At 37.8% G+C, this 15300-nt stretch overlaps 1 protein-coding gene across 3 annotated transcripts in view; it reads right to left on the bottom strand.

Moving 5' to 3' along the window:
* LOC140754018 (monocarboxylate transporter 3) overlaps positions 1 to 14697 on the bottom strand; it is a 42076-nt gene extending 27379 nt beyond the window's left edge. Inside the window, exons 1-3 of one of the 3 annotated variants that reach the window (XM_073088916.1) lie at positions 14578 to 14697; positions 4186 to 4349; positions 437 to 587 (exon numbers count right to left, since the gene is read on the bottom strand). In XM_073088916.1, coding sequence (XP_072945017.1) covers positions 437 to 587; positions 4186 to 4303 — 269 coding nt within the window. In that variant the 5' untranslated portion in view covers positions 4304 to 4349; positions 14578 to 14697. Of the gene's footprint in view, positions 1 to 436; positions 588 to 4185; positions 4437 to 14402; positions 14523 to 14577 lie in introns of those variants that run through there. The other 2 variants (XM_073088915.1, XM_073088917.1) reach the window with 2 other exon arrangements.
* Positions 14698 to 15300: the final 603 nt, after the last annotated feature.

Genomic DNA, 15300 nt, shown 5'->3' with positions numbered 1-15300 from the left:
CTAAGTTTGTTTTGTATTGACCTGTAAAATAAGGAAAGAAATACTGTTTCATGTAGATCTTACATATACTAATTACAAACTTTATTATTACGAAACAACAGTTATAAGAACTTATAGAAAACACGTGCAAAAATAAGCTTAGGTTGCAAGGTTGCTCTGAATTGTAGAAGGGAAAACAACAAATTTATGTCTTACAGCAAATGGTTGTATTGAACTTCACGACATTTATCCCTCAATTTACTTTACAGTGCACTAAACTATCAAGTTACAGAAGGTGAAGAATTGAAAGCAAGGTGAAAAGAATCACAACATTCAACATTATAATATATCGCACATCGAAATTTACTTTACACAAACACTACTATAATTACAGGTATTATTCTCAGTAACCTAACCGCGACTACCCCTCCCATAACCTGTACAGATGTATACATACCCCCACCCTCCTTCAGGGTAGAAGTGGTGCTTGATGGCGCGCGTGTCCAGCTCCCGTCTCCGCAGCGCTGGTACGGTGCGGTGCAAGGATCGCAGCTCTCTCTCGCGCAACGCTCCCCCGGTTGATTCGTCTTCCAAGTCTGGCCAGCCATCTGGTGGAGCGATTAAAAAAGTTATATACAGGGAATATATGGGAAAAGTTCATGGAAATTATTTTTTAGCACACATATACCAAATTCCAGGAACGCAATCAATGTGTACACTGCACAAAATGTTTCAGCGTTTTCCCTCCTATTTGTTCTTATTAAGGTATTTTATGATTGCCATCTATATAATATAACTATACTACATACATATATTATATAGATGGCAGTCATCTTACGCTTACTATAACTTATATGTAGTAACGAATACTGTAGCTCTACTTCGCCAAAACTATGAGTACGTGCTATAAGGAAGGAAGGAAAGGAAACGTCGAAAAACGAAAGTCTTTGTGACGTAATGAAAATCTCATCCAAATCAGATCAGTAGTTTTTGAGAAAATCGCGGCCATACAACAAGAACAGCAGACTTTGGCTTTTATGTTCAACGTACTTGCTAAGTTACTGAGATACACCGACTTAATGTAATGATGTAAGCCGCAAAGCGGATTTGAATGCGGCTGTATCAACTTACCACTCAGAAAGGTTTGGTTAGTATTACACTGAAATATTAATCAAATGGGATGAGATCTGAACAGGCGGCCAGCGCGCAAGAGTAATTAATAATGTACCAAAAACCACGTGTAAGTCGTGTGTTTAATTTCATGTACTACAGTTTGTAATGTGGTTTAGGATTTATCCTGCCAGTGTCCCAATTGTTGTATGTTGTACGAAATGGTGTAATTGGCAAATGTTATTTGACTAGTATATTTGGGTTGAAGGTGGTAGAACCCTTCGTGGTTCGACTCCAGCGGCACCACCGCCACACCTATTTCTACCTAATAACAGCAGTGTTAGGCGCTGCTATGTTCCAGTTTGAAGGGTGTGGTAAGGGAGACAGACTTTTCCGAGGCGATCCAGCTTAGTCCTCAGGGGTAGCGGCGCATTTGTGGCCGACCTCAGGTAGGAATATCTAATCCTATCTGGGGTTTATTACAGATGTCCATGGGCGGCAGTAGGCACTTACCATCAGGTGGACTGTATGCTCGTCTGCTACTACTATATTATAAAAAAAAAATGTTATCAGTGGCCAGGAGCGATGAATACAGCAAAATTCAAGGGAGGACAGGCCGTATCTAAAAGCGAATTTGTAAGCTAAAACTTAGGCTCACCGCCCATTGGCTACTCATCTACCCATCTACTCGTATATACATAGATGCGTTATGCAGTAAATAGTTAACTAATAGGTAATTTTGATTTCGCAAAAGACACTTTTTAGAACGTTATAAAGAGTTTTTCCTGACGTTTAGTGCTACTGATAAAATATATGACAAACGTAACATATACCACAGGAAAATCAAAGGAACGCAGACGGAATTAAAGAAACTTAAGAAAAAGTATCGCAAAATTCCAGGAGCTTTCAGTTGTAGGTCCAAATGCATGCTTTTAGCATAACTGTGTTTATTTAATTTGGTCTGGTAAATGGAAAAATACTGGACGAAAAAATGAGCGTAATTTATAAAATTGTTAAAATGGTTAGGGTGTAATGGCGGGGTGACAAACAGCTTTCATTATAAAGCTCTAAGCGCGTCGGGGTTGAAATAAAATGAGCGAGCGCTTACGTCTGTGGTATTAGCGCATTTGTAGAAAATGCAATTCATTTAATGTACAACTATTTCTGTAATACTTGTTGGTAGTAGATTTTAATGAGATGAATTTTGCGGGAATAACATCTGATGTGGAATAAATGGTTCTGTTAAACGTCAATTAGGGGTTTTATTTAAACTGTAATAATATAAGATCTTATAATTCTAACTGAAATGAAAAATCCTGTTTACTGAGTTATTTGAACTGTGATCATATAAGGTAATAAAACTGAAAGGAAAAAATCCCGTCTGCCAGTTCGGATTTGGCCAGCGCGGTGGACTATGGCCTAAACCACTCTCGCTTTGAGAGGAGACCTGTTCCCAGCAGTGGAACAGTCATGGGTTGACGATGAAAAATCCTGGCGCATAAAACAATTAACTAGCACAAAATAATAGGTACGTGTTCTTGTAACCATCTTTATGTCGGTGACAGCGAAATTAATACAAATAGTGGGTACCTATAGGCATACTAGTAATAATACAAAAGAATACGATACTTAGTATTTTTATTCTCACACTTTATACGTAAGGTACGTATTTATATTTAATACATCGATCATGAATAGATTTCACACGTCACAATCAATGTTAAATCGTATTTTGTAGCGATAAATCAACAAAGTATTCCTGTCAGTTAGCCACAAACAATCAATCTTGCTATCTCGTGTGAGTTTTTGAGCAAATACCTCCAATATATTCTGGATACGTTGCGAAGTTTTTGCCCAATTTCCATACATATAGTTGTTTGAGTGAATCGTGAACATTATATAAACCTTTTTCCGAGGAAGTTTCAAGGCCACTGACTTTTCTCTAAGGAACTTTTTATTAGTATTGAATGTTTCTGTGAAAGAATTGGGGAAAGTAATAAAATAGTTTTGTTATATATACAATATTGGGTATGTAGGAACGGATTTAAAAATCTATTTGTATGATTTTGGTTACGTGAATGGATTGCATACATCGATTAGCTTCATTGTTAACCCAGTACTGTTCCACTGGTGGAACCTTCCTCTCAACCTTTTTTTAGAGAAATTAGGCATGTAGGTTTCCTCACGATTTTTTCCAGTAAAGCAAATGATAATTAATTTCAATATGTACTTGACTTAATCGAAGCATAATCGAAGATCTTTCTTAAAGTATCTGTAATTCATGTTTCGTATGCTACTTCTATAATATAAGAAATCCACGCATAGTTTCTCCAACTTAATTTATCTCTTGATCAGGAAACAACAAGGAACATAGTATATTAGCTTCATCTCCTGTATTTGTAAGCTATAGTGCAGTGTTTGATTTCGAGGCACGTAAGAGCTGCGCAATTATTGGTTCAGTACTGTGTGCACCGTTCATAGGTATTTAGCAGTATTAATTGAAGGCAGTAAACGGCACAATTTGGTATGAAGGCAATGGTACTTGATGATTAACTAAGTATTGAAACTAAGAAATATAATTAAGAAATTGCACTAGGATTGAGGGTTTCGCGATCATTTGGCACTTTGTTTTTACTTTATATTGTAGCGACATTACCTATCGATCCAACGGCAGCTTTCCCATGATTCACTGGTTTTATCGATTACCTATTCTATCGAAAGTCAAAATTATCGATATATATCCTTAACATACAATTTTGAAAAGTATTAACAACATACATGACCTATGTTCATTGTTATTAATATTTTGTTAAAGATTAACTGTAAAAGCTAGATCGGCTCACGGTCCGCGACCCTCTTTTTGTTGCCCTCGGGTGTTTCTAGAGACTGTCCTTACGGGTCGCAAATTGGTATAAAATGCCAATGCCAATGTCTCATCCGCAATATTTTAAATTATAGACACTATTTATCGTGCAAATAGAATTACGCCATAATTCATATATTTATAGAAACTGGAAAGACTAAAAAATGTAACATACAAAGTTCGCTTTTGCTTGTTAGACTTAGCAATGACGATATCAAGATTACCCTACTTACCATAATGTGGCAAGCAGTTATAACTGGTGGAGAGCGGTCGGCAGCGGCAGCGCGGCGGGGCGCGGGGCGGCGGCGGCGGCGAGGCCGACGGCGACGGCGACCACCAGCCCGCGTCCATCAGCCGGGCATGGCTGCAGCCGCACCCGCACCCGCGCCCGCGCTACCTGTACACGAAACAGGGGAATTTAAAATAAGAAAGAAAGAACAAAGTGCACAAGAATGAATGAAAGAACAAAAGAAATGAAAAAAGATAAAGAAGGCACAATAGACGGACAAGTTAGTCAGGACTAGGTACATACATATACAGGAGAATTTAAAGCAATAGATAGAAACTTTAAATAAAGAAAGTACAAGTGGTTTATACAGAACTACGCATGGTTTATGCATTGACACTTGCATAGACATAGTTATTAACACTTTTATTTCTGCCTATATGAAATAAGATTCATTAATACATTCTGATATAATCAACAATGCTACACGAGTAATGCTAAGGATTTACTTCTTTATCTATGTCTATATAGACCACAGGTTCTCAAATTTACTTCATCTACATTGAAAATCAATTATTTTGTGGCGCCACCAACAGTTTTTATACGCGAAAATTTCAGTCAGTTTGAGCAAATGTCGCATAAGACGAAAGGGAATAAGAGAAAAGTAACTGATGAAGCTAGATGAAGATAGTAGCTAGATTGAAGACTTTAGCTTGTTAGAAAAACACAAATTAGTCGTCGCATTTAAATCACTTTAGCACCCTCAGTATTCTCTGAGCTCTTTAGTGCCAATTTCCTAGCATCCAGCGCCAACAACGGGTCTTTGAGAAACACTGACATAACTGAGACTGATATAATATGAAGTGAAATAAAGAATTAACAAGAACATTGCTCAGTACTTACAGAAATAATTTCTAAAGAATAAAGATTACCAACTCTCATCGGCAAAGTAAAGAAGAGAAGTAATTCAGGCTCCCTGAAGATTGACTTGTGGGTAAGCACTCAATTAAAACTTAATCCTCCCGGGATTAAATCATCAGTACACGAGGCACGAAGTTAGAGTTGTTGTTGCAAGTTACTTTTGTAGCGGAATGAGCTACACTTTGAGCTATGAGTCAAATAATTTAATGAAGACTTCTAGTTTTTCAAACTTAATTTAAATAGTCTTTGATAAATTTGTTGAAAGTCGAAGCTTGAAGGCTGTGGGTATATGTTGATTAATGAAGTACATCATAGGAAGGTGCAGGATTAAATTTTTTAACTAATATATCTTTTGCTCTTCGTTTCGTACACTATGTAAATGTTAGTTGCTATAAGTCAATTCAAAATGTTATTTTGTTGAAATTGTTGAAGATTGTAATTTCCTTATCAATTTTATTCTGATGTATGAACACGAAGTAGTAGGTTAAAGAATTACAAATGTCCATTCATCCTTACAAACTTTCGGTTGTATCATACTTGTAGGATAGGATAGGATGATTTATACGCAATTCATATTTTTAGACCATTTTGATACAGTCAGCCACATTTCGCAAACTTCATAAAGATCTCCTTATTCGTTTAAAGTGCAACATGATTATGTTAGAATAGATTTATTGGACTTTTCACATTAATTATTAATTTCTTCAATCTATCAACATTTAAAAATAAAATATCGATGTTCGCAGTTCTAAGAGTAATTAACGGCATTGTCTATCACCCCAAGAAAATATATATAAGGATTAATAACTGTATTAAAAAAATAATCATAACCATCAGTTAATAAATACACCCTAAACTCGAAAATGCTATCTATAGCATAGGGATATGCAGGAACGCATCTATTTAACTGTTGTATTTTTTTTCCTTTTTTTATTCGTTTCTGTTGCTATATTATGTATCTTAAGTTTTCGATTTACCCATATGCCACTATTTTGAAATTAATTAAGATAATTTTTCGTTGTCATGTGTGTGTACAATGCATTACGTAATAAAGTTATTTCTTTCTTTCTTTCTTTCTATATACAAATTCAGTAATGAAGCGTCACAATTATTCATCCTTAATAATATCTTAATTAAATCATACTTTTCCTAATTACGCGCTCATTATGCTTAATGAGTGTTAATTATGTTAGCAATCCTGTTATATCTTATAACACGTAATTTCAGGTGTATTAGGGTAAGCTAGTTAGTAAATGGCACTCAGAATCTTTAATAAATAAATAAATTAATCTAATAATATTTAATAAATAATTAATTTAATCTTTAAAGTCTTGTATTTTGTTTGCTTGTTTGATTGCAAATGATTTGTATGCCCGGGCTGGGCAAGTGCTGGGAAAATTTAATGATGTGTAAATTTATATAATGTGCAAAATTATAAATAAATGATTTTTTATGTTTTATATATTTAAAATACAATTAAAATAAAATTTGTAGACAAAAATGCAGTTTAATATCAATTAATATGCAATTGAGGATAAATTACTGTGAAGATGAGTTACCTTCGACAAAATCAAGGGAAAGAGCAATGATCCCTTTTAACGCTAAAGTAACATATTAAAATTCTAAACTTTATGATAGTTGACACATTGAAAGTTGGTAGAACTAGTATGATTCATGAGTTCAATGGAGGAGGTGAGACTGCCATACCTATTTCTATATTATTTCAGTAATATGGTTACTGTTGGCTGACTTATAACATACCTACTCGCACATATGATGCGACTATCTAACTCAGGAACAGCGATACATTCAACCTTACTAAAAATCTAAGTCTAGTTTTCAGTTCTAGATTTTAATTGTCATTCCAGTAAAAGCCACAACAATGCACTCAATACGTCTAGGGTTGTCGTGCCAACGAAAGCGATGCAATTAATCCGTGTACGGCACAAAGTGTCTTTGAGAGCACCGAAACACTATTTAGGAAGCCGTGGTCTTTGTTAAATGCAATAGAAATGTACGTTGATTTAACTAAAGTATTTTGGTCTAGGATTTTACTGTTTTTAAATGCAATTCGAACATATATAAGTGCTTACGTCACAACTTCAAATCATCAAACAGTCTTTGAGAATTTTCTTATCATAATTTCTTTGGACTTTTTTTAAGTTACCTACAACTGATTCGGAAGGAGTTTTCTAAAAGTAATTCCATTTCGTTAAGAACCGTCTTATACGTAATGTATAATAATGTAAAAAAAGTTTAAATATTTTACTTATTATAAACAGAGAAAAAAACGCTTTAAAAAAATAGGTCTCCTTTTTTAGAACATCTTTTTATAGTTTAAGCATCTAACGATTTTGTATAACACTTTTCATAGTGTAGATTTAACGACATACTTAATCTTTTTGAAACTTAAAGCAAAAATAATTGGGAGATAGTATATGTCACATTATTCAGGTCATATCATAACCCGTTGTGGATGGTGCGGTAACGTGATATGTGAGTATCGATATTTCATTACTGTCCAATTCATTACCTTCCGTTCGATTTCAATCAAACACACGGGGTGAATACAGGGCATTCGTCCGTTATATGTAGATAAATAAAATTCAAGTGTATTTGTTTGGTTGTAAAAATTTTTACTTGCGAATATCATTAACCCATAGGTACATGTAGCACTCTTCTTTGCGAGTGGTAGGGTACTAGTATCCCTGTAGTTCCGGGACAAGAATAGGGCTACGGTATCCCCTGCCTCTCGTAATAGGCGACTAAAAGGGGGCTTCTGGAATCGTGGGTGGTAAGAGTGGGAGTTCGAACCGCCCGGTCAACGGCCCCGGGAAGGACGGCGGTATGTGTGGTCGCATGCCGTCGTACGCACCAGACGGTGCGGTGAGCGATAAGCTCACCTGGGCGGAGCCCGACGGGGCAATGCGCTAAGAGGACTCCGGTTGCGTTCCTTTGGAGATCCCGGAGTCCTCTACGCAGCGCTGAGGACGGCCACCGAGGGGCTTTTAGTGCGGTAAAAGTCCCACATAACCCGGCGTCACTCCCATAACGTCGGGTACCTTATGAAGGTTTCCCCCTCGTAAAAAAAAATACATACCGATTACAGCGTGTTGCACGCGACGGACGTCCCGGCGCGTCTCAGACCGTACTGTACCCTTCCAATCATTACATTATTACATACATTTCCAATCAGCGCCCTTATCGGACTGTATCAGAACTGATTGGATATGTATGGGAAATACGTAAACAAATACAAACACAGTAATTTTTGTAAAAACGTAAAAGTCGTACTGAACAGATGCCCGTCCCATGCACACGCACCCTAAGTTGTAAATGTCAAATTATGTGGGCGAATTCACACGAGAATATAATATACTCACTGTGTATTATAATAGCAGTAGTACTATAATATCTATTATAATGGTAATACGTAACTCAGTTTAATTGAATGCAGTGCATTCACTGTTGCAGTTGCTAATTATTAATACATTTCAGGCGACATTTACAACAGATAGGACCATGTTCCATATTAACAATTAATTGAAGCTATATTTCTAAGTCAACTTTGCTGAAATAAACTAACATAAATTTTGTACCTGACCGTGAAAGAATGAAAAATGATAAAATTTCTACTCTGGGTACATTTCACATTATATAAGAATTCTATTCGAGATGTGGAATCATTTGCATGAATCTATTTTATCTACGAAGCTGATTTCTGGTATGGGGATGGCATTATAATAGACTTAGCACTTTTTATTATCTAATACTTCATATCTATAAAGTTAGAAGGACTGCAAATACACTCTCGAAATTGCATTTGAATCAGGCGTGTTGCCATTTTCGTTTTAATCCGAAATACATAACGCAGGTTATTGATCTTATGTATTTACTTACGTCTCTGGATGACGTGTGCGCAACAAATTCAAATTAGTCAAATTTTGAATTTCAACATACGAGTGACTTAGTAAAACTGACAATTCGAACAAACAAATAAATATTTTCGCTAAATCGTTTCTCATTCGCTTACGATGTTACAATACCCTAACTTTGACATAGATGTAGCAATACAATTGTTATGAGTGTACTTAATTAACTCGCGTAGCGTTCATAAACGCCTGGTAATTGCCTAACACGCACAAACGGGGTAATTAGTGCTACAACCCAACGTTTGATGAAGTTTGCGTATATGAGCTTCTAATTACGTATTTAATTTACCTCATTATGTTTATGATCGGATAACTTTTATTTTTTCATTTGATAGTTTTAAAGGTAGCTCTTTGTGGGGTAACTTCGGGGGTAGCACGGGGTAATTAGTGCTACAACCCTAGCAACGTTTGATGAAGTTTACGTATATGAGCTTCTAATTACGTATTTAATTTACCTCATTATGTTTATGATCGGATAACTTTTATTTTTTCATTTGATAGTTTTAAAGGTAGCTCTTTGTGGGGTAACTTCGGGGGTAGCACGGGGTAATTAGTGCTACAACCCTAGCAACGTTTGATGAAGTTTACGTATATGAGCTTCTAATTACGTATTTAATTTACCTCATTATGTTTATGATCGGATAACTTTTATTTTTTCATTTGATAGTTTTAAAGGTAGCTCTTTGTGGGGTAACTTCGGGGGTGGCACGGGGTAATTAGTGCTACAACCCTAGCAACGTTTGATGAAGTTTACGTATATGAGCTTCTAATTATGTATTTAATTTACCTCATAATGATTATGATCGGATAACTTTTATTTTTTCATTTGAAAGTTTTGAAGATAGTTCTTTGTGGGGTGACTTCGGGGGTAGCATTGCTGTATCTATTTGTGTCTTATAATAGCCGTGTTAAGTTCTGGTTTGAAGTGAGGTAAGAAACACTTACTCATATGCTACGTTTCAACTTAATGATGAAGAATAGCAACGCATCTGTGGTCGACTTCAGGTAGGACTCTTGTCCTATCTGGGGCTGATTATTAAAACCAGAATACAGCTGCACTTAACACTGCTGGTAATAGGCAGAATTAGGTGTTGGTGCCGCCCGGAGTCGAACCACAAACGGTTTTATCACCTACAAACATTTACTATCAGGCGGACTGCATTTGTTTGCTATTTTTACTAAAAAAAACTATTTATTGCTTCATATTCATATTACGAAGAAATTGTTACACTATTCAATGCAAAATGACACTCAAAGATAGGTTTAAAACTGAAGAGTCTTAATCCGAAATGCAGTTTATAAATCTACAGTTTAAGTCAAGTCTTATCCGTTAAATCTAAAGAGATAGTCCGCAGTATCTCACGTTTTATTCCCCGGAACAAATTTAAAGAAGCTGCAATTTGTTCGCGTTTGTGTCGTATCCGTGAAATAACGTGACATCGTATTATAATATTATATGAAAGTGTGAATGGATGTGTATGAATAAGTTATTCGAGACGGAGAAGTCTTCGTTCACTTCACTCACTATTTTTGCTTTAAAGTTGTAGTGTTTTGATGATGTGGTAAGACATATTTAAATAATTCTAATGACGTAAAGCAAGTATGCGATAATAACCTCAAAATAAAATAAAATACAATCGACTTCTATGTCACTACAAAGTAAAAAATAATTGAAATAAATTTTGATTTAGTACATATTTCTGATTTCGGCGCTCCATATATTTCGGTGGATAACGGCGTAAACAGCGTGACCAATATGAGCTATAGGTATATGATATACTTATGTACTATATGTGTAGTAGGAATATAAAGAGTGTTTATGTATGTGCAATAGTAAGGGAGATATGCTCATATGAGGCATTCCTGTCCTCACGAGCACCTGCACTCGACCTCAGGTAGGACTTCAGTTCTAATTGGGGTTGATTTTAGATGTTCATGAGATACTACATTCTCGATTGCTATTTCTTTAATATAAAAACGGTAAACTAGATATTTTATTTTACTCTCAGTTCGTTAAACAAAACTTCGGTTCTCGTTACAGTTGATAGAAAGATATGTCCACTGGTTATATTGACAACTTTACTCAAAGTCAAGTGAAGCGTTGCTATCACTGAGGACTGAATGCTTTCGATAAATTTCTTTACAAAATCACCCCTTAAACCCGATTCGGTAGCAACGTTTATCACTATTATTATAAGAAGTATTTATATTCAGAGTCCTCAACTAAAATACCGGTTTTATTTTTATTTTGTACAGTTAACTCTAGAAGTGGATAAGCAGATGAACATTTCAAAAATACATATACAGGGTGAATTTTTCAAATATGCCTTCAGGGCCAAATCCGAAACTATAAGGATTAGCGAAAAATGCTGAAAGTAGTTACGAGGCCGATTTTGATGAAAACTAAAACTGAATCATTCGTTTTTTCAATATAAGAAGTATTTATTATCCTTAGCCGAGAATCGAACGAGTTCATTTTGGAAAAAAAATACACCCTCTATATTTTTCCACTATCTGATAGTGTCGCTTATAAGGATCAAATTCTGGGAAGTAATGTTATGTGACAAATTAAAGGAAAAGGATTTTTAAAAGAAAATGTGTCATTGTTCAGTTTCTTTTAACACTCTAGTTTATCTACTTTTGAAATTTTACGACGTTCATCTAATTATGGTGCTAAGTGTGTTTACTTATGAACGTATATATGTAGGTACAAGCTTTAGTCCGCGGCTTCGCTCGCGTTACGAAGTAATATTTTCATCCCCTATTTTATCCCCTTAGCGGATGCCTACGTCATGACATCTACCAGCATGCCAAATTTCATCCCGATCGGTCCAGTGGTTAGGGCTGTGCGTTGATAGATCATTATGTCAGTCGGTCACCTTTGAGTTATATATATTAAGATTATTGAAACCTTAATATGTTCATCTATTTTTGAAGCCGACTGTACATGAGATAACCCAATTCAAGGTCAAGAACCTTTCTTTACGAGAAGGTTCTCATTCGGTATAAGAAAACTTTATTTGCGCATTCCTCGTAAAACATAATCCTCTTAATCTCACTAGACAAAGAAAGGCATGGCGTCCGTTAGTGGAAGTTTATTTGGCACGGATATACAATAACTTTTATAAGAACATTTTCTTTCACCATAATAACGAACTCCGAATAAGTCTTGCGAGGTGTTTGTGAGAGACTGTCACGGGAGATTTTTTAAATATGGATTACTTATTAATCGCGAAAAGGAATTTATTGTGTTTATGTTTTTTAGTATGTTATGTTAAGGTATTTTAAATAGTGTTCGTCATTCATAAATTCCTTTATAGCTGATGTCTGTCGTGGACTTTAGGCTGTTTGTCCACTGCACCGTTACTGAGCCGATACCGAGAACGAGATTATTTCGGGCCGATTTTAATTATGCCGTGACGGCGAGTCCACTGCGACCGAAATCGGCGGTTTATTTTGTTCGATCGATATCGGCGTGTGACGACAGTGTATGGAAAAGTTTCAACGTGTTTTATATTGCCGGCACATTGGCCCGAAAAAGTCTCGGTGCCGATCTATCGGTCACGCTGATTTACTCGAAATATCGGCGGCCGGGATGACGGTGCTCGGGTTCCGGACGTGCGGTGGACAAACTGCTATAGTAAATGTATGTACGCTACTTCGGCGCCGTCATTAATTATCGGTATTGGCTCGGTGACGGTTGCAGTGGACAAACAGCGTTACGTCTTCTTGTCACACGGGTCTACGTTTGCACGCGTTCCCCAACATGTGTGATCAATTTGCTTCCCGCTTGCACGATATAAGGCTCTAATATCACTATACCGGCTTTACAATGGTGAGTGTTCTGAGCAACTGTTTGACCTGGTGCCTACGTCACCGTTCCTCCATTGCACCACTCGCCGAAGGATGAAGTTCCATCCACATCAGCTGTACTCGTGGCGGTCCTCCACTCCTAAGATATGGAATGAGCTTCCTCTTGAGGTATTCGAGGGGCTCTCCAAAAAAGGCGCAAAAAGCAATGCGATGCGATGCATTGGCGACTTCTCTGGTGTTGCAAATGTCCATAGGCGGCGTTGACTACTTTCCATCAAGACCACGTTTGCTTAATCGTTAGGTTAAAGAATTAAAAATATACACGCACTAGGATAAGTTCTAATTATATATCTAGGAAAATAGACCGATAAAAAATATGTAGTAATTTATATTGTAAAGGCTCTGAATTTCTAATTTAAAAATGAACTTACGTGGTCCAAACCCGGGAATCGTTAACGAATCTGTCTCTGTACCAATAGGAAGACGGTCAGTGTACTAAATAAACTCCCATATAAATCAAGAAGCGATTGCGTACACCATTACACAGATGGAAAATCTAAACACGATCATTTGCAATGACTTACGGATAAAAATGTACGGACTTGTAAAATTTAATCGTCCTAATCCTTCTTGAGTCGAGGACCCACTTCAGTTGGACAGAAAAATGGCCGACCGATAAGTTTTTCGCTCGAAATTTTTCTACAAAAGTTTATATAAGAGTACTAGTATTTTTGTCTTCAATTTTTTTCTGATTTATAATGACAATCTTGGATAATTCGTCAGTTTTCATCTAGAGACGTGCCCTTGTTATTAAAAATGAATCTATCTGATTTTAGGCTAATAAAGATAGAAATTTGTCAAATGTATTTGTGTACGATATTTGAAAAAAGTACATCATATATTGATTATATTATTACCATTAATAACAGGCCATAATCAGTGATAGCAAAATTATTTGGACATGGATTATTCCACTTGATCCAGGAATAGCTACACTGTTGTCATGTGCTTATGTAATAATACAAAGGAATTATTTAGGTAGGCCGTATTTTCCATTCATCTCTAATTTTAGAAGCAATCTGAATTGATCGAAGTTGACGAAGTGAGTACAAGTGGGCGATAAGGACGCTCGTTTGGAGAATGTAGGTACTATAGATAATGTAGTATTTCGAGTAACTGAAGATATTTTTAACATCAGATTTTTTATTAAGTAAAATAATAATAAAACAACGTCGTTATAGCGACTACCAGCCAGCGAGGTAGAGCCGTGCAGCCTCTTTCCTTTCTTTGAAATGGGCGCACTGTTCACGTTCTTCATCATACTAGACATATTATTGCAATGTATACGAGGTGAATACACCGACGCGCTGGTGGCGCTTGTCACATAGTTTCTGTTATTTTTTGTCAAACTTCTAACAAGTTGTTATAGTACTTATCTACAATACGAACAATGCAACAGGGGCGGCGGCGTTAGGCATGCCGGCTTTGCATTCCCTCTATGATACACCTTACTGTACTCTAGATTAATAAGAATAGTACCCGTACACAGATATGTCACCTAGCACAGGCGCACCGCTCCACGCCTTCGCTCACGCTGTACACGCTGCCGCGAAAAATCCGGTTCCCTGGCGGCGGGGCGGCGGCGTCAGGCGCGCCGTCTCCGCATTCTCTCTCCACGTCACCTCACTGCATGCTAGTCTAGTGATTATAGTACTAGTACACCGTTGTGTTACCTAGCACAGGCGCACCGCTCCACGCCTTCGCTCACGCTGTACACGCTGCCGCGACGCATCCGGTTCCCAGGCGGCGGGGCGGCGGCGTCAGGCGCGCCGTCTCCGCATTCTCTCTCCACGTCACCTCACTGCATGCTAGTCTAGTGATTATAGTACTAGTACACCGTTGTGTTACCTAGCACAGGCGCACCGCTCCACGCCTTCGCTCACGCTGTACACGCTGCCGCGACGCATCCGGTTCCCAGGCGGCGGGGCGGCGGCGTCAGGCGCGCCGTCTCCGCATTCTCTCTCCACGTCACCTCACTGCATGCTAGTCTAGTGATTATAGTACTAGTACACCGTTGTGTTACCTAGCACAGGCGCACCGCTCCACGCCTTCGCTCACGCTGTACACGCTGCCGCGACGCATCCGGTTCCCAGGCGGCGGGGCGGCGGCGTCAGGCGCGCCGTCTCCGCATTCTCTCTCCACGTCACCTCACTGCATGCTAGTCTAGTGATTATAGTACTAGTACACCGTTGTGTTACCTAGCACAGGCGCACCGCTCCACGCCTTCGCTCACGCTGTACACGCTGCCGCGACGCATCCGGTTCCCAGGCGGCGGGGCGGCGGCGTCAGGCGCGCCGTCTCCGCATTCTCTCTCCACGTCACCTCACTGCATGCTAGTCTAGTGATTATAGTACTAGTACACCGTTGTGTTACCTAGCACAGGCGTACCGCTCCAC

This window comes from Epargyreus clarus, unplaced genomic scaffold, assembly GCF_041222505.1.
Source record: "Epargyreus clarus isolate Ecla_fem2 unplaced genomic scaffold, WU_Ecla_fem_2.2 ptg000027l, whole genome shotgun sequence".
NCBI classification, from domain to species: Eukaryota; Metazoa; Arthropoda; class Insecta; order Lepidoptera; family Hesperiidae; genus Epargyreus; species Epargyreus clarus.
The sequence above is the reverse complement of the archived record's forward strand: the minus strand, read 5'-3'. Positions and strand labels throughout refer to the sequence as shown.